Source organism: Sardina pilchardus, chromosome 3 (genome assembly GCF_963854185.1).
Source record: "Sardina pilchardus chromosome 3, fSarPil1.1, whole genome shotgun sequence".
Classification (NCBI taxonomy): Eukaryota; Metazoa; Chordata; class Actinopteri; order Clupeiformes; family Clupeidae; genus Sardina; species Sardina pilchardus.
In genome coordinates, this window is record NC_084996.1 from 39,115,734 (window position 1) to 39,140,516 (window position 24,783).

A 24,783-nucleotide genomic window follows, 5' to 3' on the forward strand; every position below is an offset into this window, starting at 1 on the left:
CAGTGAGTGAGTGTATTCTTGAGGAACCTGTCTAACAGAACACAGCAAGTAAAGGCAAAATAAAACTATTAATATGCACCTCCACCCTGGTCTATGGTAGTTTAGAGGCCGTTCTATATCACAGCTGAGGGGTTTTGTTGAAGCTTCCTTTCACTCTCTCCACTGTCCTGTCACATAAGCCCCCTCCCCAACACTACCAAAAAAGAAGAAAAAAAACTATGCATCAGTTTTCAATATGGCATGAATGTTACACTTTGGCTTAGAATGAAAAGGTCTACACAATGCAGTCATGCAGTCAAAATGGGATAACATTCTTTTTAATATAAGCAAGATAACATACTTTGTCAACTGTTTACAATGTCTCTTCAGGAAACCTAAAACTACTCTTTTTTTTTTATCCAAAGCTATGTACATGTAAAAATCACTTCACATACCTTCACAAAACCTCACAATATAATCAGCAGATTCCTGATTGCAGACCAATATACCTAGTTTGCAATCTTGATTAGACACACATATTGTTGTACATTTACAGAGGACAACATTCTGTTATTTACAGGTGACATATTTTCAGATAACAGGGGTTTAAGGCGGGTGACCAATTTCAAACAATACTTTCAGTCTAAATATAGTCAATGGTAACAAATCACACAAAAAATCTCCAAAAGCCCTCATAATCATTGCCATATGGTTGACCCTGAGTGTGTGTTGTTGCTACTGGTTGACATCTAATGTAAGCCACATAAAATTACTGCTGACAACTCTGTGTGGGATTTACAACAAAAAGAAAAACAAACTAGAAGCAGTTCTGCCAATGGCATTCATTAATATTGTTATGAATCTTAAAATTAATGGAAAATGTTGTTTGAAAGATTGTACAGAAGTAATGGCAAGGGTAACAACATGTATTGTCAACAAGTAAATATATAATTCAAATGAATGGAGTCAAATGATTTATTTTGTTTTATGACCAATATTAAGCAGTGAGAACACAGACACAGTAGTAAATACAAACTTAACTGTAAACTTAAATACCACTTTGAGCAGAATCTACCACATGAAATGAGCTTTATAAACATATGTATTTACAGGACTCCTTAACAAAACAAAGGAAAGTTGAATGGCACTGAATCATATTTACAGAAATGTGCTTATTATACTGTATGCTTTCTATATTGAACAAAAACAGATAAAGCAACCTGAACTAAAAATGATCTCTCCTACAATGATTTATGCACAAGGTGATGGAAGTGATCATGTTCAAATTTAGTTCTTGTTCAGTGCTTTTATTTCTGCTTTTAGTAGATATACCAGACTTAAGAACTGATATAGGCATTAGGATCAAAGTCAATGCCTAATGATTCCTATGTGCAGAAGCCATACTAAATAACTTCATAAGTCATATCTGAGGAGAGGGTACAGTTAGGAGTCCAGTAACCTTCATTTTATTGATGCCTCCATCCAGGACACAGACCCGGGGATAATTCATTTTAACCAGGTGAGTGGCAAACTGGGGAGAGAAAAGAATAAAACATTGTAGACAAAAATTATTATCTACTATTTTCTTTAAAGTGGAATATAGACCTACTTAACACAATTAAGATGAGAAACAGTCAAAAATGCATTTTTATAATCTGAAAAACTGAAGATGAAACCTGGCGATTTTATCTAGAGTTAACGCTCTCATTCTGGCGCAATAATCAAGGAAAGTTGCAAACATACCATGGGCGCAGTGATATCACGCAGCACCTGAAAATAGTCCCCATAGGCAACACACAGTAGTAGTGCGTGATATCACTGCACCCATAGTACGTTTGCAACGCTCCTTGATTATTACGCCAGAATGAGAGTGTAGTTCCATGTCAAATCAGCCTAGAAAATCGCCAGATTTCATTTTCGGTTTATCTTATTGCACTCTCTAACTTGAGAAGAGACAAGTTTTAAAAGGGAAAATTACTGGAAATCTTAGTCACTTTTAAAGAGTCACTTCATCCCACAACTCCACCCACTTCACCTTTCTGAGAAAGGCTTTCAAAATGGGCAGGACGTTCTGAAATTTGGAAGGGAGTGCAGCCCTGCTGCAGCCAATCAACCATGGTGATTTCGTGTCAATCTGGGAATGAGTGCTACAGACATCACAGGTAGGCTAATCAGGGCGTTTCATTCCTAATTTGTAACGACCCGGTGACGTAGTGTTGGATGAGAAGTGCAGGACAACGTCAGCATTCCAATAGTATTTTGGACCAACATGCCATGGCATGTTTCAACCTGTAGAAGGCGCGGAGAGCAATCTCCAATACAAAATCATACGAAATGTTACTTTTGTTGAGAAACACGATTTTTGTCAATATTAACCCTGGTAATAGTATAGTTCACCACTTATGAGTATTTTTTCAATCAATCAACAGGGGCCTATTGCACAAAACTAGGATAAGGGATTAAGCCGGGATATCTTGGTTATCCTGGCTCAATTTATCCGTGATCCAGTTGCACAAAAGCGGGATAGGGGGCAGCAGGATATGCTATGGTATAAGTTACCATGGCGATTTATTCTGTGGAGCTAGCCTGCTCCAGACCAGGCTCAGAGCCAAGCTAAGTTGATTCTAACGGTAATTACATTATCTGATTGGTTCAGCTAGCTGTCATTCAAATCAGACCTCCATGTGATTTTTTTAAAGAGCTGTATTCCATTTATTTATTCCACATAGCCTACTTGTTGTTTGCTTCTTTTTTGATGGATGTTTGATGAATAGCCTGCTATAGTAGTTGATTGGAAGTGGAGGGGACATTTTTCGAAGGTGTTTTCATCTAATTCGGTTTTTAAGACATACTTTGTGCATCTTTGCGGTGGCAAAGCGCTTTCTTATGACGTTGCCTGCCGAGACAAGGAAGCTCCCACACGTGGGTGCATACGTACATTTGCATTCAGTTGATCTGCCACACCTACTCCCACTATATAACAGAAATAATCATGATCCCCCATCCAACAAAGTAAAACTTTACCTCATTGTTAGTCTATATCAAAAGCGGCTGTTCACTTTGTGTGCAAGACGCTATTTTTCGTGTCTTTTTTATTCCAACCGTGAGTTATTTGGGGGAGAAACGAGAACGCGCACACATACCGAATAACTTACACCTGGCTTGATGAATCCGTGTCTGCTCATCCTGGATTGGTCTTTGTGCAACCAATTAAGCCGGTGTGCTCTTGTTTTGGATTCAGTGATCACAGCTCAGTAACTTATCCCGGATGTCTTAATTCTGCTTTTGTGCAACGGGCCCCAGCTCAAAAAACATATTTTAGGGTGCAGTTACCCTTTAAGCATGATGCTAGCAGGCGAGATGCTAATGGTGTAAACCGATTCAATGATCTATGCTAGGCTGGAGCTAAGACTTGTTTAGGCTTGTGTTGATAGGCTTGTATCGCCAGACTCACAGAACAGCTGGATGAACAGGAAAAAGGTAAATATCAATTGTTTTGCTTGAGGGGAGGTGTAAAATTAGCTTAATTCCCCAAATGGTGGAATATCCCTGTGAAAAAGTGCCCTCATTTTTCCCTTCAAACTTTTGTCTGCCTACCTGGTGCAACACAGACTTTGCTACCACACACCCATGCACTCGTTTCATATTCATTGCTGTGTATGTGTTTGTGATTTTAACTGTGGTGTTAATGGTACAGCCCCCCTCCCCCCACACACGTCCTATAGTGGTTCAGTCCAACACTAATTAGTTAATGGCCTAGCCTATTTAAGGTAGGGTTCTTTCACACCAGAGGGATCACACACAGGAAACAGGGAAGACACATGTAAGAGCAGGAGGTACAGGAAAAGGGAAGTCTTTCAGTTATTTTAAGTTTTACAAAGATATCCCTTGCTTGCTGTGAGGCAAGGGGAGGAGTGGGTCCAGAGTTAAGCAAGGTCACCTTGTTGGACCTATTGCCTAGTTCATTGCCTAGTTTGTTGCCTAGTTGGTTGCCTGGAAGAAGTGTCGCCTTTTGAAGTATTGTCGCCTATGGAGTATCAAGATCCCTGTAAAATGCCTGGACTCCGATCGTGCTTCCCTGATCTGCCTATGTTTGGAAATAAATGGATATTATTTTTTTATTGAACTGCCGTTTCCTGCCATCTCCTTCCCTCAACACCACCACATCCAGTGCTGCACCTCCCACAACATGAGGTTGCCGCCTCAGTCCCTCACAATCCCTTTAATACTATTTCGTTGCCACGGACATTTTTAGTATATGTATATGGTACATAAACAACTACATAAAGTTGGGAATTCAACTTGCATCACAAACTTTGAAATAAGCAGTATTACTAATGTACAACAACGCTGTTGTTTCAATGGGGCACATTTTATTAAGGAATGTGGATCTGAAACAATAATATCAATCTTATTGGCACTGTATACAAGCCTGACAGTAAAGGATGGAAAAAGTGTAACTCGCTACCAAGTTAAAGAAAGCATTTATTTTAATATGGTGGAGAAAAACGCATTTCAGCTATGCTGCAAACATTCGTTATGAAACAGTTAGATCCAGTCAAACTATCTATGAATTTCTGATTGGACGAGAGGCATTCCATGAGTCATCACATGCGGCAATACCAGCACAACATCCCTCAAGATTTTTCACTGCTACTCTGCATATTGCATTGAATTGTCCAACATAAATGTTCCTTTCATTCACGATTTCATATCATCACCTCACTGTCAGAAAAACGCAAAGCATGTGGCTAGCAGATAGGTTGTACATGAACTCGGACATTATTTTTGTCACAAAACCTGTTTTCAGATTTAATAGTAATTGGTTCTCACTAAGCTTTACAAAATATAAGGACAGAAACCCTGAACTTATTTAACACAGAACTATTGCCATGTTGGATAATTAGGGCCCGAGCACCGAGGTGCGGCCACTGAAAGTGGCTGCACCATAGGTGCAAGGCCCTATTGTTTTTGCTCAGATTATTATTATTATAGTGTTTTCCCCTTACCGGAATGTTTTGCCCTTTTTCACCAACTTGGCATGCTCTAAAACTCTTGAAATTTGGCAGCTACCTGTAGAATTGATGTCTCTACTGAGAGACAGACCTCTGGCCTAGGGTGTGGCTCAGAGACTCTATAGCGCCACCTACCAGGCTGTCTGTTGTTGTTGACACATACATTCATGGAAATGAACCAAATTTGGTGGAAATGTGTGTTGTATTATTCTGAACAAGTTTTACATAAAAACTATATAGTGAATCTTAGAAGAATTTGAGTTATGATTATGATTATGATTTTTGCACATCACATATTTTGAAATACATCTTTTAGACGGTTTATCGAAATCATGTCATATAAGCACTTAAATGATCTTGAAGGGTTGCCCGAGAGGAATTGCGACCAGATTTTTGAATTTTTGAAGTATATTGAAATGGCGAAGGTTTGAATCCAGGCGTCTTATAAAAGAAACAGGAAGTTGGCGTTATAGGCAGAAAACAGTGACTAATTTGGATGAAATTAAATTGAGTATTAGCTAGTGTGTTTGTAGTGACAGTCACATACAAGTTTTGATGTTGTTTGATGTGGCGTTAATTCTGTCACTCAATAGGACATTAATAATCGTGGCTGACGCATAGTTTTACCTAAAATATTATGAAGCTAGTTTACAAACATTTATACTCATATGAACCTATGCTGAAATTTTGACGTTAACCACATTAACAGAAAGTGAGTTATTTATGTTTTCATGAGTATGTCTCATATCCGCTTCTTTCACATCCGCTCCTTCCTTTCCCAGAGACAGGCACGCAGGTACCATCCCCCTTCCCCCAGGCACCCCTCCCCTTCCTCCTTGTCTCTGTCTCTCTCTGAGGCTTTTACCCTACAGTCACACACGCTACAAGAGACAGCGACAAAGCTACAGGCTGCCGTTCATTTTCAATGGGAGTAGACTTTTGCCAGAGACAAGCGACAAGCTTGCTGCTGTCGCGAGCAAGGCGGGGCTAAAATAGACAAGCAGGCTATTTTATGCAAATGTTGAGCGAAGCGACAAAGCGACTGCCAATCGGAGTGAAGGCAGCGTGACGTTCCTTGTTTGAAAGTAAAGTTGAAATTTTTATCCAAGATGGCGGGGCTAACTAATCGAAGGCAGTATTTCTGTACTAACAAGTAAGTTCAGGGTTTGTTGCCTTATATTTTGCTACTTCTAGTGAGGAATATGAACTTTAAAATCCAAAAAGCCAGGTTTTGTAACCAAAAAATATATCTGAAGGTATGTACGAGCTATCGCTCAGCCACCTAGCACGTAGCAATCGTTAGCCGTCAATCACTCGCGAATCACCTCCCCACTCAACGACAAGTTGGTGGAGTTGTCGCTGTCTCTTGTAGCGTGTGTGACTGTAGGGTTAGCCGCTAGTCCCGATTGTACTCACTGATAGCCGGCTAATTGCCGAGGTGATTTACGCTGCCAATTGTCCTCCCCTGAGGGTACACATATTCCCAGCGCGACTGCAGTGAGCACGCGAGCCGGCTATGCGGCGGCTAGCTGAGACATGGGCGGAGCTGTCAACAACGAGAGTTGTGCACACACTGCTGAAAGACTTAAAATCAGCAAACAGCTGACTGACTGTATGCTGAGCACAGCTGTCAGATCATCATCATACTGTTCCCATATTAACACTGGTCCTTGTGGTCCATCTAGCACACTGTTCTTTCAAATGTCAATGGCAATTAAATCGCCAAACATCTCAGCATTTATTTATTAATTGCTAACATATTGGGAAAACATAGCCTATCCTGCTTTATCTACAGCCAGGATAAATTAGCTAGACCTTGGCTAGCTTGCTCAAATAACCATTGACAACGTATTTCGTTAAAGCATGTAGGCTAGGCCTATATCATACCCACCCTAAGGTTTAAGAAACATAACAACATTGTCCAATTTTAGTTTAATGCATTTTTCTGAATTGGAGAGGTCTCCTTATGAGGGTAGGCTCTGCATTTTAAATGGCTAATCGCTAGTCGCGATTAGCATCGTTGGTTTAAACTTTACAGAGCTGTTTTGTTGTTATCACAAAAATACTGATTGTAACTGCTGTTAGGAAGACAGTTTGGAACCTGGCAGACGTGAGGCAGTGAAAGGTATAATAATGCATAGTCCAAGCGGAATGAGTGGAGAGTTGATATTGTGACGAGGCAAGAATTACTCTGTTAGGAAATGTTTATTACCAGATGAATATGAGGAATGACATTACATGGAAGTGGCCTGTTTAAGATCCCCGTGGCTATATCCCACAACATGGGTGGCATCCCGTAACATAAACCCCTTATCCCACAACACATCAGCTGACTAGTCTAGTACACCTATATAATGCATAACCGTCAACTATCTTATGACAACAGGCTGCTTGACCATCTTAGCCGTAGGCTAGATTTCCCCCTTGCATGAACGTAACACAAGCATATCCGAGCCGCGCTACAATATTGTGTCACATCGAGCTAGCAAGTCTAGCTAGCCACAAACAACAGTGCATACCAGACTAGGAACAGGTGCATACTGCATAGGCTACTAATGACACTTTTTTACGGTCAGTGAATAGCACCGAGTGAAAATCAATGTTTGCTTTATATCTAGTGACAGTGGTGATGTCGTCAGTTTGGATAAGTAGAGTAAACTTAGTCAGAAGATCTAGAAATATCAAACGGAGGAGCAGAGAACTTGACAGAGAGCTGCACCGCTGTTTTGAGAATGACAGTAGTGTCACGAGACTTCGACGCCTATGTTGTTGTACGTCACTGTTCAACTTCACACCCAGTTCTTACATGTTTACGCCTACACCGAGGCGGCTTTGGACTACGCGCCTCTTGTCCTCACTGACCTAGCCGGGGAATGGCCGGTTAAACCTAGCCGCGGATGAGGCGGCGTTCAGTCAGTTAACGGCTTCTGTCTCTATCTTAGGTCCACTCCCCATCCCCCATGCCTCTCTGTATCTAAGCCCCATTCTCTCCCTTCCTCAGTAAACATCATGAAAATGAATGACCAAAATTGAAATGAGTCAAGAATGACAGTGTGATGCAAAGTAAAAGGTAAAGAAAATATCATGTGTATAATGGTTTTATTCAGGTTATATATTGTAGGTGTGTATGCATGTTGTGCAGTGGAGGTAAGGAGACCAACAGAATAACTCAATTTGAGGATGAGTGAAGGCACCACAATCCTGCAGCTTATTTGCAATGTGTGTGCATGACAACACCTTGGTTAATAGATCTGAAACTATCCTTAATATGAGATAATGATTAACAAAGGCTTAAAGGTAGGGTATGGAATGAGCTTTTTTGGCCATTTTTGCAAAATCACTTGAAATCCTATTCCTAACCCACTTATAGCCACTAAGTTGGAAGCACTGAAATGGAAATTAAACATGTCAATCATCTGCGGAACGGGCAGGGCTCGAAAAACTCCAGCCAATAGAATTCCTCACCCCATACCATCATTTCACAGCTCGATCGTCAATCTAACGTCTTACTCCTCTTCCTACTCCCCCTCCCCACCGCGCGCGACCCTTTCGAAAGCTGGTGACCGCGAGTCAGTGCTGAAACGAAACCAACTGCCTGCTGCTGCACGTCCATGTTCCCCTCTTGTTGTATGTGTCACTTCATTTCTATACAAACTAACTAAGGCAGCGGATACCTACGGAAACTCAATCACCCACGCAATAAATAAGCTATGTAGCAAAAATTACATTTTACCATGACACGAAGAGTGCTGTAAACATGAAATCGAAACTTAACAGCTTGGAGCTACGGTGGAATAGGCGAACCAACGGGGCAGCACTAAACTCGGATATTTCAGGAGATAATCGCCCTGGTAAGAACAAACCAGATTCTGTTCAAATATACACACCTATGGCTACTGAACCATATGTACTACAACCCTTTGGAGGTGAATAAAGAATGTAATTGGGGAAGTTGATGTGAGTGATTGTATGGAGACTAGAGCTCATAGTGCTGTAGACGCCAGGATGGCATTTCATTTAGCCTGGCTCGCTCTCGCGCTGCGCATTTGAATTGTCGCTCGTGCATGGAGGGCGGGACTTGAGGTTGTATATGTTCAAACTCTGCCGTGCGTTTTGCTAATTCCGTACCCAACCTTTAAGAATGCTCTGTCTTGTTGTCTGTTGTGGTTGACACATTCATTCACAAAAATTAACCAAATTTGGTGGGCTTGTGTGTTATTGCTACTGCTAGTCAGAGACAGAGCTCTGGCCTGGGGTGTGGCTTAGGGACTCTATAGCGCCACATAGTTTAGCGGTTTATCGAAATCATGTCATATAAGCACTAAGCAGAATTTTTGAAGTATATTGAAATGGCGAAGGTTTGAATTATGGCGTTTTATTAAGAAACAGGAAGTTGGTGTTATAGGCAGAAAAAAGGTTATGAATTGGATGTAATTTGGCAACTACATGTGGAATTGCTTCTGCTAGTCAGAGACAGAGCTCTGGCCTAAGGTGTGGCTTTGGGACTCTATAGCGCCACCTAGCAGCACGTTATCTGTTGTGGTTGACACATGTATTCACGAAAATGAACCAAATTTGGTGGGCTTGTGTGTTATTGCTATCAGTAGTCAGAGACAGAGCTCTGGCCTAGGGTGTGGCTTAAGGACTCTATAGCGCCACCTAGCGCATTGTCTGTTGTGGTTGACACAAACATTCACGAAAATTAACCAAATTTGGTGGGCTCGTGTGTTATTGCTTTTGCTAGTCAGAGACAGAGCTCTGGCTGAGGGTGTGGCTTAGGGACTCTATAGCGCCACCTAGCACATTGTCTGTTGTGGTTGACACATTGATGAAAATGAACCAAATTTGGTGGGCTTCTGTGTTATTGCTATCGTTAGACAGAGACAGAGCTCTGGTCTAGGGTGTAGCTTAGGGATTCTATAGCGCCACCTAGTGCATAGTTTGTTGAGGTTGACACATACATTCACGAAAATGAACCAAATTTGGTGGGCTTGTGCGTCATTGCTATCGTTAGTCAGAGACAGAGCTCTGGCATAGGGTGCGGCTTAGGGACTCTATAGCGCCACATAGCGTGTTGTCTGTTGTGATTGAAACATATATTCACAAAAAATAACCAAATTTAGTGGGCATGTGTGTTGCTCATGCACATGGCCACCAACCCACACATGTTGCTTTGTTAGATTCCGAAATGTCACACGTCCGCACCGCAGGTGCTCGGGCCCGCCATCGCCGATTTCGATGACATTTTTAGGGAAGGTCTGAAATGACCCAAGAGAGAAACGATTGTTTTGGTGGTGTAATGGCAGGGTATGGCCACGTGGTGGCAATCTGAATAGTTTAGGTTCAAATTAGGGATGCACCGATCCAACTTTTTCAGTCTCGATACCGATACCGATGCCTGGGCTCTGCATATCGGTCGATATCCGATACCGATCCGATACCATTGTTGATTAATAAACTGTATACCTCACCATGTGGAAAAGACTAAAGGCATCAGGCTTGACTGAAACATTCTTTCCCTAACAAAACATTACTTTCCTAAGAAAAAATTACAAAATAACACTTAGATATAAAGGTAATGTATTATTATTATTATTTACCTCCGCCAAGGAGGTATATGTTTTCATCAGGGACCGGCGTCTGTCTGTCTGTCTGTCTGTCTGTCTGTCTGTCTGTCTGTCTGTCTGTCTGTCTGTCTGTCTGTCTGTCTGTCTGTCTGTCTGTCTGTCTGTCTGTCTGTCTGTCTGTTTGTTTGTTTGTCTGTTTGTTAGCAAGATAACTCAAAAAGTAATGGATGGATTTCGCTGAAATTTTCAGCGAATGTCAGGCATGACCCAAGGAAGAAACGATTACATTTTGGGAGTGATCCGTAATTCCATCGGGATTCCGGAGCCGTTTATGTATTTAGCTTAGTGGTGTAATGGCATGGTATGGCCACGTGGTGGCGATCTGAATAGTTTAGGTTCAAATGTATGACAACCTAGGAAGAAGAAGACAGGCGGAGGTAGCGGCGCTCTCTGAGTGCTTTTCTAGTTATTATTATTATCATCATTATTGATTATATTACTAGTATTAAAAATAAGCAGTTGTGCACCAGCAGCTACTTGGAACAACATTCAAATTGTAGTTCACAGTTATTACTAAATAATAAATCTAACTAGCTGACATGAGGTGATACTTGAGGCTCGATGTGCTGCGGTGATATGCGAATTCCTTGTTGCATAGCTTGCACACAACCATGCTTTTATCGACGTTCGTTTTTTGTAACAAAATTTCCCATCCACGGGGCCAACCGGCGCAGTCACATCAGCCCACTGTGGTTTGTTGTCGTCTGAACCGAACTCATGCGCGTTAGTTGGTGCTCCAGTATAATCGGCCCGTCTGAAACTCATCAAGTGAGAAACGTTCCGCGGTGCAAAAATAAATACGATTAAAATGCGTACATTTTTTTAATGCGTTAATTTTTGTGTAATTAATTAATCTTAATTAACACATTAAAGTCCCGGCCCTAATTTTAAAGTAATTTGCAGGAACACAACAACTAGATCTAAAAGCATCCATTTGCCTTCCACACCATGTGTTGACCTCCGTAAGTCAGGGAATGACCTTGAAAACAAATGTGGCTGATGAGAACACTTACCGTGACTGCATTTTTCACCACATTGCTGAGCACCACTATGACTCGCCCTCTATAGCTGCTTAGGGTGGCAACAGCAGGGCAGGTGACTAACTCTCCATCCGACCCCAATGACGCATTGTAAGGGATGTTGATGCTGCCAGAGATGTGGCCTCGGTTGAAGCTGAGGACATCATGTCAAGGGTGAACAGAATTGGAGAGTTGACTCTTAATAATATCTTTCATGGAAACAAAGTGAATAGTGTAATTTTGCCTTGGAGAGCACTGTTTTGACAGCAACAGATCCTGCTAGTTTATTAGTTTAGAGTTCCTGGGCAATCACTCAATCTAGAAGCCAAGTGGTTAGCACAGCATAGCAGTTTTCAAGCACAGCATAGCAGCTTTCAGCTCAACAGCTTGTGGACTTGGGGACTAGAAACAACTCTGTTTACTTCCCATCGTACGCACGCAGACTTTGGGACGTTAGCCATCCTGTAACTTTCTGTAACTGGTCTGATAGACAGTGTTGGGAAGATTACTTCTGTATTACTAATGTAATGTGTTACAGTTACAAGTTACCCTGTTTAAAATGTAGTAGTGTAACTATTTGAATTACTTTTAAGTACTTTACTACTTCAGTACTTTTGAATTACTTTACTTCTCTGAGTAACGTAACTAATTACTTTTGATTACTTTTCCGATTTTTGAATGATATATATACAGTGGGTACGGGTTGAGAATGCACCTTCTCCCGCGGGACTCCCGAAGAGATCCCGCAGGCCGTCAAGCCGATTTTTTTCGAGGCTAAGGCAATGTACCCAAACAACCACCAGGTGGCAGAAAGTTTCATCCCGCATTTCAAAATGATGAAGACCGCATATCCGTCAATAGTCGACTCCTTAATCTCATTTAATCATTACAATGAAGGTGATGACTGGCGAAATTATTCAAACGACGTTTCAATGAACCATTGTTGAAATGAATGAAAATGGTTATAGAAAATCGCCTACAGCCTAACGCCGACACAGCTGATTCTTTGATTGATTCTAAGCTGTTTTGATGTAGGGGATGGGTAAACTGGCGCGCTACAAACATGCTACCAATCAAATGTAATATTAGTAGGACTAGCCTACTTAGACACTTTAGTCATAGGCAACGTTGCCATATAATTTGGGCTAGAAGTGCTTGCTTGTGGTGGCGCTCCTGTCCGCTGCTTCTCCCGAATTGCGTGGCAAATTTGTCAGCAATCAGCTTAAATGTCAAATCATATTTATTTCTCTTTGTCGCCATGGTATTGGGGGAAACGCGGAGAAACGACATGGTCAGTCCTCGTATTTTTTCTTCGCGTTTCGTTATAAGAAATATATAAGTAATAGTTAGTCTTCTTCCGTATTGAACAGATACGGGACGCACGCTCTTTGTTCCGTATTTTAAGGAACTAGCCTACTCAATGCACACACACTACAATGAAAAACACACAAAGAAATCACTAAACATATAGCCTACAACCTAATGACACTTTAATGCAGCCTTTCTCAAACTATGGGCCGCGAAACGTGGAGACTGCTGCTGGTCCGCGAGACATGGAGTGAAATTAGGTCCGGTGATCTGATAATTTGCAACCGCGGACCGACAGAAAAAGAAATCAAACGTTGCTGCGGAAATGCTTGCTAATTTGATGTGTTTAAACATAGAGCCATACAATTAGGTGTGTCTGTTATTATGATAATTTTCGAGCATAACTGCTTGTCCATAGCTCAGTGACAGGTGTTAATAGCCTTGCCATAAGCACTGCTGCAGGTGCTTCTTTTATTATGCGGTTAGAGCATAAGCGCTTACTCATATAGACTATAACTCAGGGACAGGTGCAAAACCACCAACTGGGATGGATCGAAGGGCAAGCAAGCACTGCCACACAACGTGAAGGCCTTTGTGTCAACACTAAACAGAAAGTTTCCTACGATGGGGAGAAGTGGCCGCAAGGACTGCATCGATAAGATCAACGAATACAGTAATGTTTTACAACCCAGCTGGTATCCGCTGTTCATTCCGACATATCCCCCCTCGGCGGTAGGCCTAGGCCTATTTAACTTTTTTTTTTCAAACAACGTGCCATTCCGACATGAGGTCATTAATAGGCTATTAATGTCATAACTATTAGGCTATCATTAGGCTTACTATGCATGGCTGTAGGCAGCTATGAGGCCACTGAGATCTGGACCTCATCGGTTTTGTGAAAGCCGATTGGAAATACATAAGTTTAGAGCGAACGTTTCAACTATGTTTGCCATGGTAGACAAAAACACTCAAATAAAACAATAGCCTAAAAAATAACTGCATGCGTAATGGACACGACTCTATATCCTAAATAATTTTTTAAGTTCGCCATTTGGTAATATGACCTATCCTTACTGACAATAATTTAGATTGAGCACAACTAAAGTTGCACGAAGGCAAAATACAGTCCTAAAAGCCTATTCTATATAGCCTGGCCAATATTGTAGATGTGCAAAAGCAGCATTTGCGTGCGTGCTTGCCGGTGAGGTGTAGCCTACAAAAATGAGCATAACATCTGATTATTAAAGTATGGCTATAGGATATAGGCTAGAGAAGAGTTGGTTTAAAATTCAAGTGTAGTAAAAAAAGTTTGTGCACATCCCCGGTCAAGGTGCAGAACAAGAGTAGGCTAAATCATAAAAAAAAAAAAATGGAAAAAGGTTCGCACACTTGAAATCCTTCTTTTTTGATTTGATTTTATTTTCGTGTGGTCTTCTTCAGATTAAAATTCAAGTACGTGCGCTATTTAACCCCTCGAGACCGACTGCAGTCTGCTGACACAGCCAGACGACTCTCCCAACCCATTCATTCGTTTTGGCCGATATAACCCATTCATTCGTTTTGTGCGTATATAGATTCCTGCATGCTGCATTACCGTGACCCTTAGCCTACCTTGTGGATGATTTTTTCTCATTGGAATACAGCAGGACAGAATGCCTTTTATCTAACAAACGCAAAAGCTGAGATTGTTGGAAGGACTAGGCTACTCAACAAACTTGTTTTTCGTTTCTGGGAGATCTCGTTATCGTTTTGGATTGTCGGATTTTTATACTTATTGTTTGGACTTATGGACAATGAACTTTGAGGGGTGGTTGTTAGTGCTTTACAAAGCTTTGTGTTAATAAGTGTCGGTCCTCCTCCTTCAGCTCACTGCGCGATGCAGTTGCGCATAGTGGCCACGAAGTCATTAACTGTTTACGACACAATACATGATTTGTGTTTTTCGTTTCTTAGATGTAATGCATGTTTGACATGTAAACAGGCCTTCAGTCCGTTAACTTAAGGCCCTCTTTTGCATGGGGTTGCTCGCATCCGCCCGTAACCTAGACTATTATGTGCGTAGTGGCTGCATACTCTTGATTATAATAAGAGGCAAATTGTTACAGGACAACTTAAACTGACTTCCCCAATGCTTCCCAGCAGCACATTACATTTTAATATAGGCTAATATAGGATGAACAAAGTCTATGCTATATTAAATCCAGTAGCCTAATAATTCTATGTGCCACGTCCGATTTCGCAAGTGATGTAGTAGGCTACGTTTAAACATCGACAAACGTCTGTGAGACTACCCATTTCATGAAGAGCAATTGTCTTGTGCGATCATTCCCCCTCCCCCACACTTGTCTAACCAGTTCACTAGACATTATAGCCTACCAATATGCGGCATTGAGGACGATTGCCTCCCTCCCCCCTCTCTCTCGACAGACACTTCCTGACACTAGGGCTCGGGATCATAACATCAAAACTTCGCGGGCACAGCCACATTGGCAGCTTCACTCCTTAGTTTACTATGGATTACTATGGATTTACTCTCGCCTTTAGTGTGTTCCTGTTACTTAGTTTTTGCCTTCTTGGTAGTATGTTGCTGTGTAGTGGGGTGTAACAGTGCAACCCACGATCGCAAGAGGAAAAGAATAAATCGCTACTATATTTCTGTTTCTTGTCTTGTGCATCTGAATGAATGGATATTACGTTCAGTGCGCTACCAAATGGCGGCGATATTCCTGCAAGGCGTGTGCCCGAGCCCTATTATGTAAATGTAAAAATGTGTGTGTGTGTGTGTGTGTGTGTGTGTGTGTGTGCGCGCGCTGAACCACGAATTCACATATTAACTTTTCTTTTCAGCAGACATCGCAATCATAAAAAAATCGCAAAACTTTTTAATAAAATAATGCCTCTTGTCTTAATGGGTTCCGGAGGTTCGTAGAGTAAGTTTTGAACCCCGGTCGCTGACGTATGATTAAAGCCTACCTTACATTGCCAGACTTTGCAAAGATTTGGAAAAGATTTTTGAAAAACTACAGTCTCAGACCCTCTCACATCTAAAGACAATTCATTGAGTTTTTAGTCACAGACTAGTCACAGGCCAGTCTCAGATTAGGATTTTGCAAAGACTGTGGGTCACTATTTACAAGACTGCTGCTAGATTCCTTCAAATTATTTCCATCGTGCAATAGGCTACACGTCATCATTCACAGGAAATCACATGATAGCCTACTCATATCAAAGTAATTTTTTCGCGTTTCTGCAGCATTGTTTGATGTGTGACATCACTAACAGATATAGAGCTGTTCTGTCACGTAGAACAACCGACTAATAAATTATAAGAAATGAAATAACAAATAATCATAAAGGCTACAGCTGTCGCCTATTTTGCCCCTTCCTGTTTCATGTTCGCGCAAGGTTACTATTGGTTTTTAATGTTCACGTCACTATTTGCATGAGCCACGACTGAAAAGACTTCCGATAATATCAAACATGTTTGATATTGTCGTAACGGCAAAACTAGAAAAAGACTGCCTCCGACGGACTTAAAACCGCTAAGATTGGCACCTTAAACTAAACGATTTAGATGACGGGAGCGCGCTGCGATTTCAGTACAACTCCCAAGATTTCCGCCCGATTTTGGAAATTTAGTCGCCGACTGTTAAAACAGACCAAAATCGTGCAATGTAAGCCAGCCTTAAGATGCCTCAAACAGTTACGCCACAGTTCGAGTGTCAATATCTTCGCACTTAGCCAAGAAATATAAAGGATTCAGTCAGTCGAGTTCATTTATTCGCGGCATGCACTTGAAACGCCGATCAAAAGTTCTGACATGTTAAACTGACGTTAGTCATTAATTCACCACATGATAAAATGCTGTTATATTGACGCACAGTAGCCCACGGTAGTCTATGTCTATCTCTGAATCAACATGAACATGCATAACGAGATCCATATAGTTGCTAGAAACTTGCGGAGCTAGGCCTACTAGTCGATGGTTACAATGAATCACCCTCACTGCCCTATCGCATATATGACCATTTATTGTTACAATGTTACAAAATGCGCGATCTTCTCCATGCATGTAGCCTACGGTTATAAGTGAAGTGACATGATAGGCATGTAGGCCTATTAAAGATATTTCTGTTAAATACATTTTATTTTCAGTTGTCAAAAGTGGTGGGGACAAAATAAAGTGCTGGGTAAGCTACCCAGCGTCGCCGGTTAAAATGAACATGCCTCCGTTTTAAAATAGCCTATAGGCCTACACATTTCTAAGTATTCCTAGCATAAATGTAGCCTAAATGTCCATCTTGTCCATCTCTTTCGTCTTCGCCTTGACAATAATAGCCTATTCACGGAAATGCGGTCTTGTAACCGTAATGAATTAATGAATTAATCTAAGGTTGCCTATATCGAGTCTTTCAGGTTGAATTGAAGGCTTCTAAAACCATTTTCATTAATTTCAACAATGGTTTATTGAAACGTCGTTTGATTATAATTTCGCCAGTCATCACCTTCATTTTAATGATTAAATGAGACGGATTAAATGAGACGGATATGCGGAGCATTTCTCTCCCTCTCCATTGACCAAAACGTTGCTCTGGCATCTCTGCTGGACTGACTGAGTTATAGGCTACGTCGACTCGGTCGAGTGAGAGAGCCAGCTGTGAGGTACGCTGTAAAACATTCGAAAACTCTGAAACTGCAATCTGACGAGCGTGATGTCTCTTTTCTCCGCTTGTCACCAGCGCGGTGTCTTCGGGTTTTTCCGTGTTTTCCGGTATGAGCCGAACCTTCATTTTATTAAGGCGGTCTTATGTTGCCCCCTTGCGGTTGCAGTTTTAATTAAAGTCCCGATGCTTCGGGAGTCCCGATGTGCGGGAAAGAAAGGAGCATTCTCAACCCGTACCATCTGTATAGTCCCCAAATCCATGCGAAGATTTCGGCCTTGGTCTACAGGCTGCCGAGCAGTTCTGAACAAGCACACAAGGCAGCAAGGGCATTCAATACATGAATTAGCATCACATTTTTTGTGAGGATAATATAATGGTAATCATAACACGTTTACAGGCAGGCATGTAGGCCTACGCTGATGGTGCTGCATACGTGATAGAGCCTATCAGAAGGTCCCGTATCAAACTGTGGCTGTGGAGGGAAACAGTTCTTTTTACATACAATATTCTTTGCAAGGTTTTGCTGACAATATTGAGATGTAATTCAAATTGTAATTTTCAAAAGTACCTGTAATTGAATTAATTTTTTTCTACAGTAACTGTAATATATTACTGTTACATTTATTTTGTAATTAAATTACGTAACTCAATTACATGTAATGCGTTACTCCCCAACACTGCTGAGAGATGGGTCACAGAGAAATGCCATTTGTGACATTGCGCCATTGCTTATTACCACTTTGAACGTGCATTATTTTCCCTATAAAACGCACAGCGTGTCGTTGATTATCCCTTACATAATATGATGAAAAAATGAATGAAAAAAAAGAAGAAGAAGAAAAAAAATATTTGTTTATGATGTGTTTTCATGTGGATGACAGGTCCAAACGTAGAAAGATACCTTCGTTTTAGCAGATACCGGGTTACGTGTGTACGGGGCCTTAGTTCGAAATAGGGGACTGTTGAAAACTTCAGACTTTTTTTGAGATTGTTGTCATGTCAGTGTTGCTCTGATGTCAATAAAATGTAGTTAATTTGCAGCAACCTTTAATATTACTTGCATAACACCGCCTAGCTTAACATAGGCAATCTTCCACATGATTGAGCTACCTCTAAATATATATTTTTTTATTGTCAAACTTTTTGCACTAATTTTGAAGTTAAAAGGAACAGTTTAAGAGGTTAAGACACTAATATTTTGCAAAATGAAAAACAAAACAAAACAAAAAGGCCTATATAAGGACCACCCTAAAGTACATAATCCATGAACACTAACCTTGGGTCTCTTCGTAGTGTGCACAAACAATCAAATTATCACTCTGTGTTGTTTCATTTCACCTTGTTCACGTCTCTGTTTAAAAGCTGCAGTTGGTATGTCTGGCAGATTGAGGGTACTTACCCAACATTTTGAATGTACAGTATACAACTCTCATGCCCCTCCCCCACTACCACTGAGCACTTTCAATTCTTCTGGGGAGGCTTTCCACAAGGTTTAGGAGTGTGTTAATGGGAGTTTTTGACCATTCTACCAAAAGTGCATTTGTGAGGCCACACACTGATCTCAGGCTCAGCTCTAATTCATTCCAAAGGTGTTCTAATGGGTTGAGGCCAGGACTCTGTGCAGGCCAGTCAAGTCCATCCACACCAATCTCTGTCATCCATGTCCTTATGGACCTTGCTTTGTGCACTGGTGTACAGATATGTTGGAACAGGAAAGGGCCATCCCCAAACTGTTCCCAAAAAGATGTACACTTGTACTGAACACATGAATAATATTCAATATTAGCTGGATATTATAATACAAGTTAATACCTGGATGATGTGCTATGGAAGTAATAGTTGCATTATAATGAAAAATACCTGCACAATTTTGCTTAGATGTAGCATCACCACGACTGTAGGAGAGGTGGGTAGGAGTGTAAAAGCTGATTAGTTCAAAGAAAATGCAGAAGGATACTCCTCTGGGCTACGGATGTCAACTGCCAGTATCTTGGGTTTGCCAACTCTGGCTCTCTTGTTGGGGGTTTTGAAGTGAGATGATCCTCTAAGTTCACACAAATCAATCAGGTCTTCTGCAGAGATTCGTGGAGACACCTCCGCTTTTAATTCAGACAACTTTAGTGGCTCCCGAGACTGTGGAAAGATCAAGTGAGAAAGAATGAGAAATGTCCAAATAACTTGTTTGTGATTGAGTTTTCAGTAACTAAAATGAGATGAAAACATTTTCAAATTCTGCTGACTGAATCATGCTGACTGAGTCATGCGCTCCTCTAATAATAAACCTTGCGCCCAGGGGTGTGGCAGAAGCTGTGGTCTGGCACATGATCCAAACATCGCTATCAGACCAGGGCCAAAGCACTTGGGTATCCAAAAAATCTGAAAAAATTGCCAGGTGTACCTATGTTACCCAGGAGACACACTGTAAAATTACTTTTATGTAAGATACAGCCAATTGTACGGTGGGGAGGGGGGTGTCGATTTTGTTTGGCCTCTTTTTTTCGTCGAAGTTCACAAGTCCATAGCACAAGAACTAGACCATGTAGGAGGCTCAAATTTTACATGCTGGTACATAAATAGGAATAGTATGTAGCAAAATCATCACGTTTGGTCTGGATGATTCTGCATGGTCATAGCTGTCCCTCAAAGTTGATCAAAATGTTATTGGAGCTTTTGGCTGGGCTCTGTTTAGGCCTTCAGAACACATATTTGTACTCATCATAGGCTCTTAACTTATTTTCCTTATTGAGATAAGTAGAAACACTCTCACAAAACAGTAGACCTCACAAGTCTGAAAAATCACCTTGGATCTCATTTTCAGAGCACCCAACCACCTTGTGGGAATGTACACATTTTTAAAAATATATATATTTCCTTTATTCTCTATGATCCTTCTTTTTAAAAACACACCTGTCTTATGAAAACCTTCTTTATTTCCCACTCTGAACATGGGCAAAATGCATCATTCTCTTGAGATGTTTTGAGAAATATGTTTCGCATAGAGTAACCACATGACTGAAAATTGCAGGGGTGGGGACAAAACATACAATACCTATAGAAAATCATCATACCCCTTTGAAATAGATACTTTATTTGTCTTACAGCCTGAAATCAAAACCCATTTAAAAAGTTTTATTTACAAATTTAGCTGTACAACATCAAAATAATGGAAAAAAGGTGACAGTTCTGAAAATTCATAACAAATTAAAAACTACAATAGCAGGGTTGGAAGTCATCATATCCCTGATTTAATACTGTAGATCTTCCTTTTGCTTTAATTACATCCATCAATCTGTTTGGATATGTCTCTATCAGGCTTGTGCAAAATTCAGAATTGAATTGAGAATGACTCCTAAATTCCAATTCAATTCTTGAGTTTGAATTGAATTTGAATTGAGGTCAAAAACAGGATGCAGAATTACAATTCGAATTTGAATTAAGGGAAGTAGAATTGAAATTCAAATCAATTCATATACATAATTTAAGGGTACACTGCAAAGTATTTGATTCTTATCAAGATAAAAAAAAAATGATTAGAAGTGTTAGATCATTTATATTGTTTTCAGAGTGAATTTCTTACTATAAGTGTTCAACTTTACACCATCTTAAATCAAGCACAACCATATCTTTTTTTGTCTCAAATAGGCATGAAATCTTAAAATGAGGTAAATACTGTTAAAATGAGATCTTTTACATCTCTCATCAAAATAAAACTTGTTTTAAGAATCAGTAACACGAACATTTGACTTAATTTAAGAAGACATTTAAGATTTAAGATATCATCTTAAAGGAATATTTCGGTATTTTACACTTTAAGTCCGTTTTCTGTATTGCCTAGCATGAAAACGAGTGTTTGACACCGAAATCTCGACGATTGAGCCCGTTTGTGGAATTTGGCAGATTTAGAATGGAGCTCTGTATGGCTTTAACATCGCTCGCTTTGTGCATGCTCTATTCTGTCCTTAAAACACCCCTAAACGTTCGTTTTTTAAAAGTGTGCAGCTCACCGAGTGGTTAATGTTCTTCAACGATCTTCTATAGCAAGTTTTTGCAGTGAAATTCAAATTCTGTTGTGTTATATTAGGCACACACGGTTGAAAAAGTACTTCCGGGATTTCGAAAATCCCTGATAACAGATGACAGAAGCTGTATTTCGCTGCTAAACTTGCTATAGAAGATCGTTGAAGACCAGTAACCACTCGGTGAGCTGCACACTTTTAAAAACGAACGTTTAGGGGTGTTTTAAGGACAGAATAGAGCATGCACAAAGCGAGCAATGTTAAAGCCACACAGAGCTCCATTCTAAATCTGCCAAATTCCACAAACGGGCTCAATCGTTGAGATTTCGGTGTCAAACACTCGTTTTCATGCTAGGCAATACAGAAAACGGACTTAAAGTGTAAAATACCGAAATATTCCTTTAAAAACAGCAGTTTATACTTATATTTATAATCGACTTATTCTGAGGCTGTAACAACTTTAAATATATGTAGTCTAGACTTGTCACGAGCTGTGGCACTGTGGCACAACTGGTTACAGCATTAAAGGGATAGTTCGGATTTTAAGACACAAAGTTGTATGGGTTCCCTGTCAGCAACGTAGTGCATCAGCACTGACTTACCCCCGACAGCGTCCTGTGAGCCGAGATCCAGCCGGTTTTTGATCGTTTTTGATGCCGGACTATTTTCTTCAGCAAGTTTCTGGGGTCACGAAAGTAAAGTGTTTTTCTTCTCAAAACCATATGCGTTCAACAGAGTGATATATTTGCACCACAAAAACGTTGTCCAGCTGTCAGTAGCGCGCAGTGATAGGAATCGCGAAAAATAAGTAAGTGATAACGAGGTTTGAATTTTTCCTGGACAACGTTTTTGTGGTGCAAATATATCACTCTGTTGAACGCATATGGTTTTGAGAAGAAAAACACTTTACTTTCGTGACCCCAGAAACTTGCCGGACTACTTTCTTCAGCATCAAAAACGATCTAAAACCGGCTGGATCTCGGCTCACAGGACGCTGTCGGGGGTAAGTCAGTGCTGATGCACTACGTTGCTGACAGGGAACCCATACAACTTCGTGTCTTAAAATCCGAACTATCCCTTTAATATCATGTGCTCGTCCAAGTACATACAGGCAAAAAAAAAAGGAATATAATCTGAGGCTGAAAAAAGTTTAAGTAACCTCATTTTACAACCAGCATTTTATGCTTATATTAAGTATATTTGACTTATTTTGGGGATGTAAAAATTATATTTATAAGTAATCTGATCTTAAAACCAGCAATTTCAGCTTATGTTAAGTTTCAAAATACCGCTGTAGACATGCTTATTTCTAGATTTTATATTTATCTTAATTCACAAAATCTTGTCAAGTGAAATTATCTTGCTGCATGGACAGAAAACTTCACTTGTTTTGAGTACCTTTCACCTCAGATTTAGTGTTTTTATCTTGTCTTTAGACACCTTTTTTTTGCAGTGTTTAACAATTAAGTTTCACAAAATATGTCAGATATGATCTTTTCTGACAATTTATAATTGAAAACAGTAGCCTAATCAATTACATTTCCAGTGTAATTTTCCCAGAACTGTATGTGAGATTCAACACATTCTTCCTGCTATGTGACTGTGGAATTGTTTTGAATTGCCATGAATTAAAATTCCACTTCCTGTCATTCCAATTCCAATTCCAATTCCAATTCAACTTCCTGTGGGGTGGGGCCAATTCAATTCAGATTCCAACTCATGAATTGAATGGAGGAAAATTCAAAAATTCGGAATTGTGCACAAGCCTGGTCTCTATTAGCTTTGTACACCTAGATTGGGGAATATTTGCCCAATCTTGCTCGCAGAATTGTTCAAATTCAGTCAAATTCTGTGGGGAACGGCGATGGACTGCTCTCTTCAAGTCCATCCACAGATTTTCTATAGGATTTAAGTCAGGGCTCTGACTTGCCACTCAAGGACATTCACTTTCCTATCCTTAAGCCACTGCTTTGTTCTTGTGCAGTAGAAATGCAGCACTGACTCCCCAGACTATTCAATCAGACTAGAGATTTGTGGCTACAGTAGATAGGATAAATAGGTTAAACTTTCAGCCAACTCCTAACAGCCAAGTTTATTCCCGCCATTATTATATTGGTATTATTAATACTGTATTGTCCTCAGTGGGCTTAAGTTACTCAGATCCACCAAACAGTTGACAGTGCAGACAGCTGCCCTATGCAATGACGGAGACATCAGTAGTAGCCTAATATAGTAGCCTACCGTAGATTACCCATGATCAACTATGCCTATGTAACTAGGGCTGTTTTATTTCGTCCAATACAAATCCCCTTGTATATACCGTATTTATCTCCCCCCCGAAAAAAACACATTCAAATTGTTATAATAAAATGTTGAAATTACTATTTGAATGTGTTTTTCTTTGGGCAAGTTTTTTTTAATGCGCACAACTTACTTTAGCGCACAAGTTAAAACAAAATGCTTTTGCCACGTCTAACGCACAAAAAATGTCAGAATGCGATGCATCCACGGAGATTTAAGCGATGTGTGGAACGTTTTTGGTTTTCCATCAGAAAATGGAAAAATAACAAGTAGCCTAATGATGTTGCAATCTGCAGAATATGTAGGCTAAGGCCAAAATGAAATATACCACTGACAATGAGCGGCCTGAGTGCATATCTGGTAATGTTACACCCTGACAAGCTAGGTCGGCAAACAGTCCGAGGGCAAAAAAATAGCCTATACCGGGTTTTTGCCTCCCTCCTCTACAGTATGTGCGGGGCTTTTGTCACTTGTCTGATAGGCTAATACGCAAATAATGGTTCATGGAATTGTGGGCCGATAGAAAAAAAGAAAACAAACTTTTACCCAATCAGGAAATACTTTGGGCTTATTTGGCGTCATCAAGAGGCATACAATTAAATGGTAGTGGTATGAGCGTTCATCTGCGGCAAAGAAACTGAAACTCAAATTACACAGATATTGTTGGTAGCCTGGTAGGTTTTTGTTAAATATAAAAAGTTAACCACGCCTTTAACCACTGCACATTTATCTCTCCTGCTTCCTGTCCACCAATCACAAACGAGCTTAGATGCAGCTGACCGGTTTAGATGTACAAATGTAGCTGACAATAATGACAGATCTTTACTATATACTTAGATATGGGTCACCAACGA

At 40.4% G+C, this 24,783-nt stretch overlaps 1 protein-coding gene across 2 annotated transcripts in view; it reads right to left on the bottom strand.

Annotated features, from left to right (window-relative positions):
• Window positions 1–301: 301 nt before the first annotated feature.
• The window catches only part of tbck (TBC1 domain containing kinase), a 92,093-nt gene continuing 67,611 nt past the window's right edge, over window positions 302–24,783 (bottom strand). For both annotated transcript variants that reach the window (XM_062533276.1, XM_062533274.1), the window contains exons 24-26: window positions 19,570–19,745; window positions 11,635–11,794; window positions 302–1,510 (exon numbers count right to left, since the gene is read on the bottom strand). In XM_062533276.1, the coding sequence (XP_062389260.1) occupies window positions 1,400–1,510; window positions 11,635–11,794; window positions 19,570–19,745 (447 nt within the window). In that variant the 3' untranslated portion in view covers window positions 302–1,399. The remainder of the gene's footprint in view (window positions 1,511–11,634; window positions 11,795–19,569; window positions 19,746–24,783) is intronic.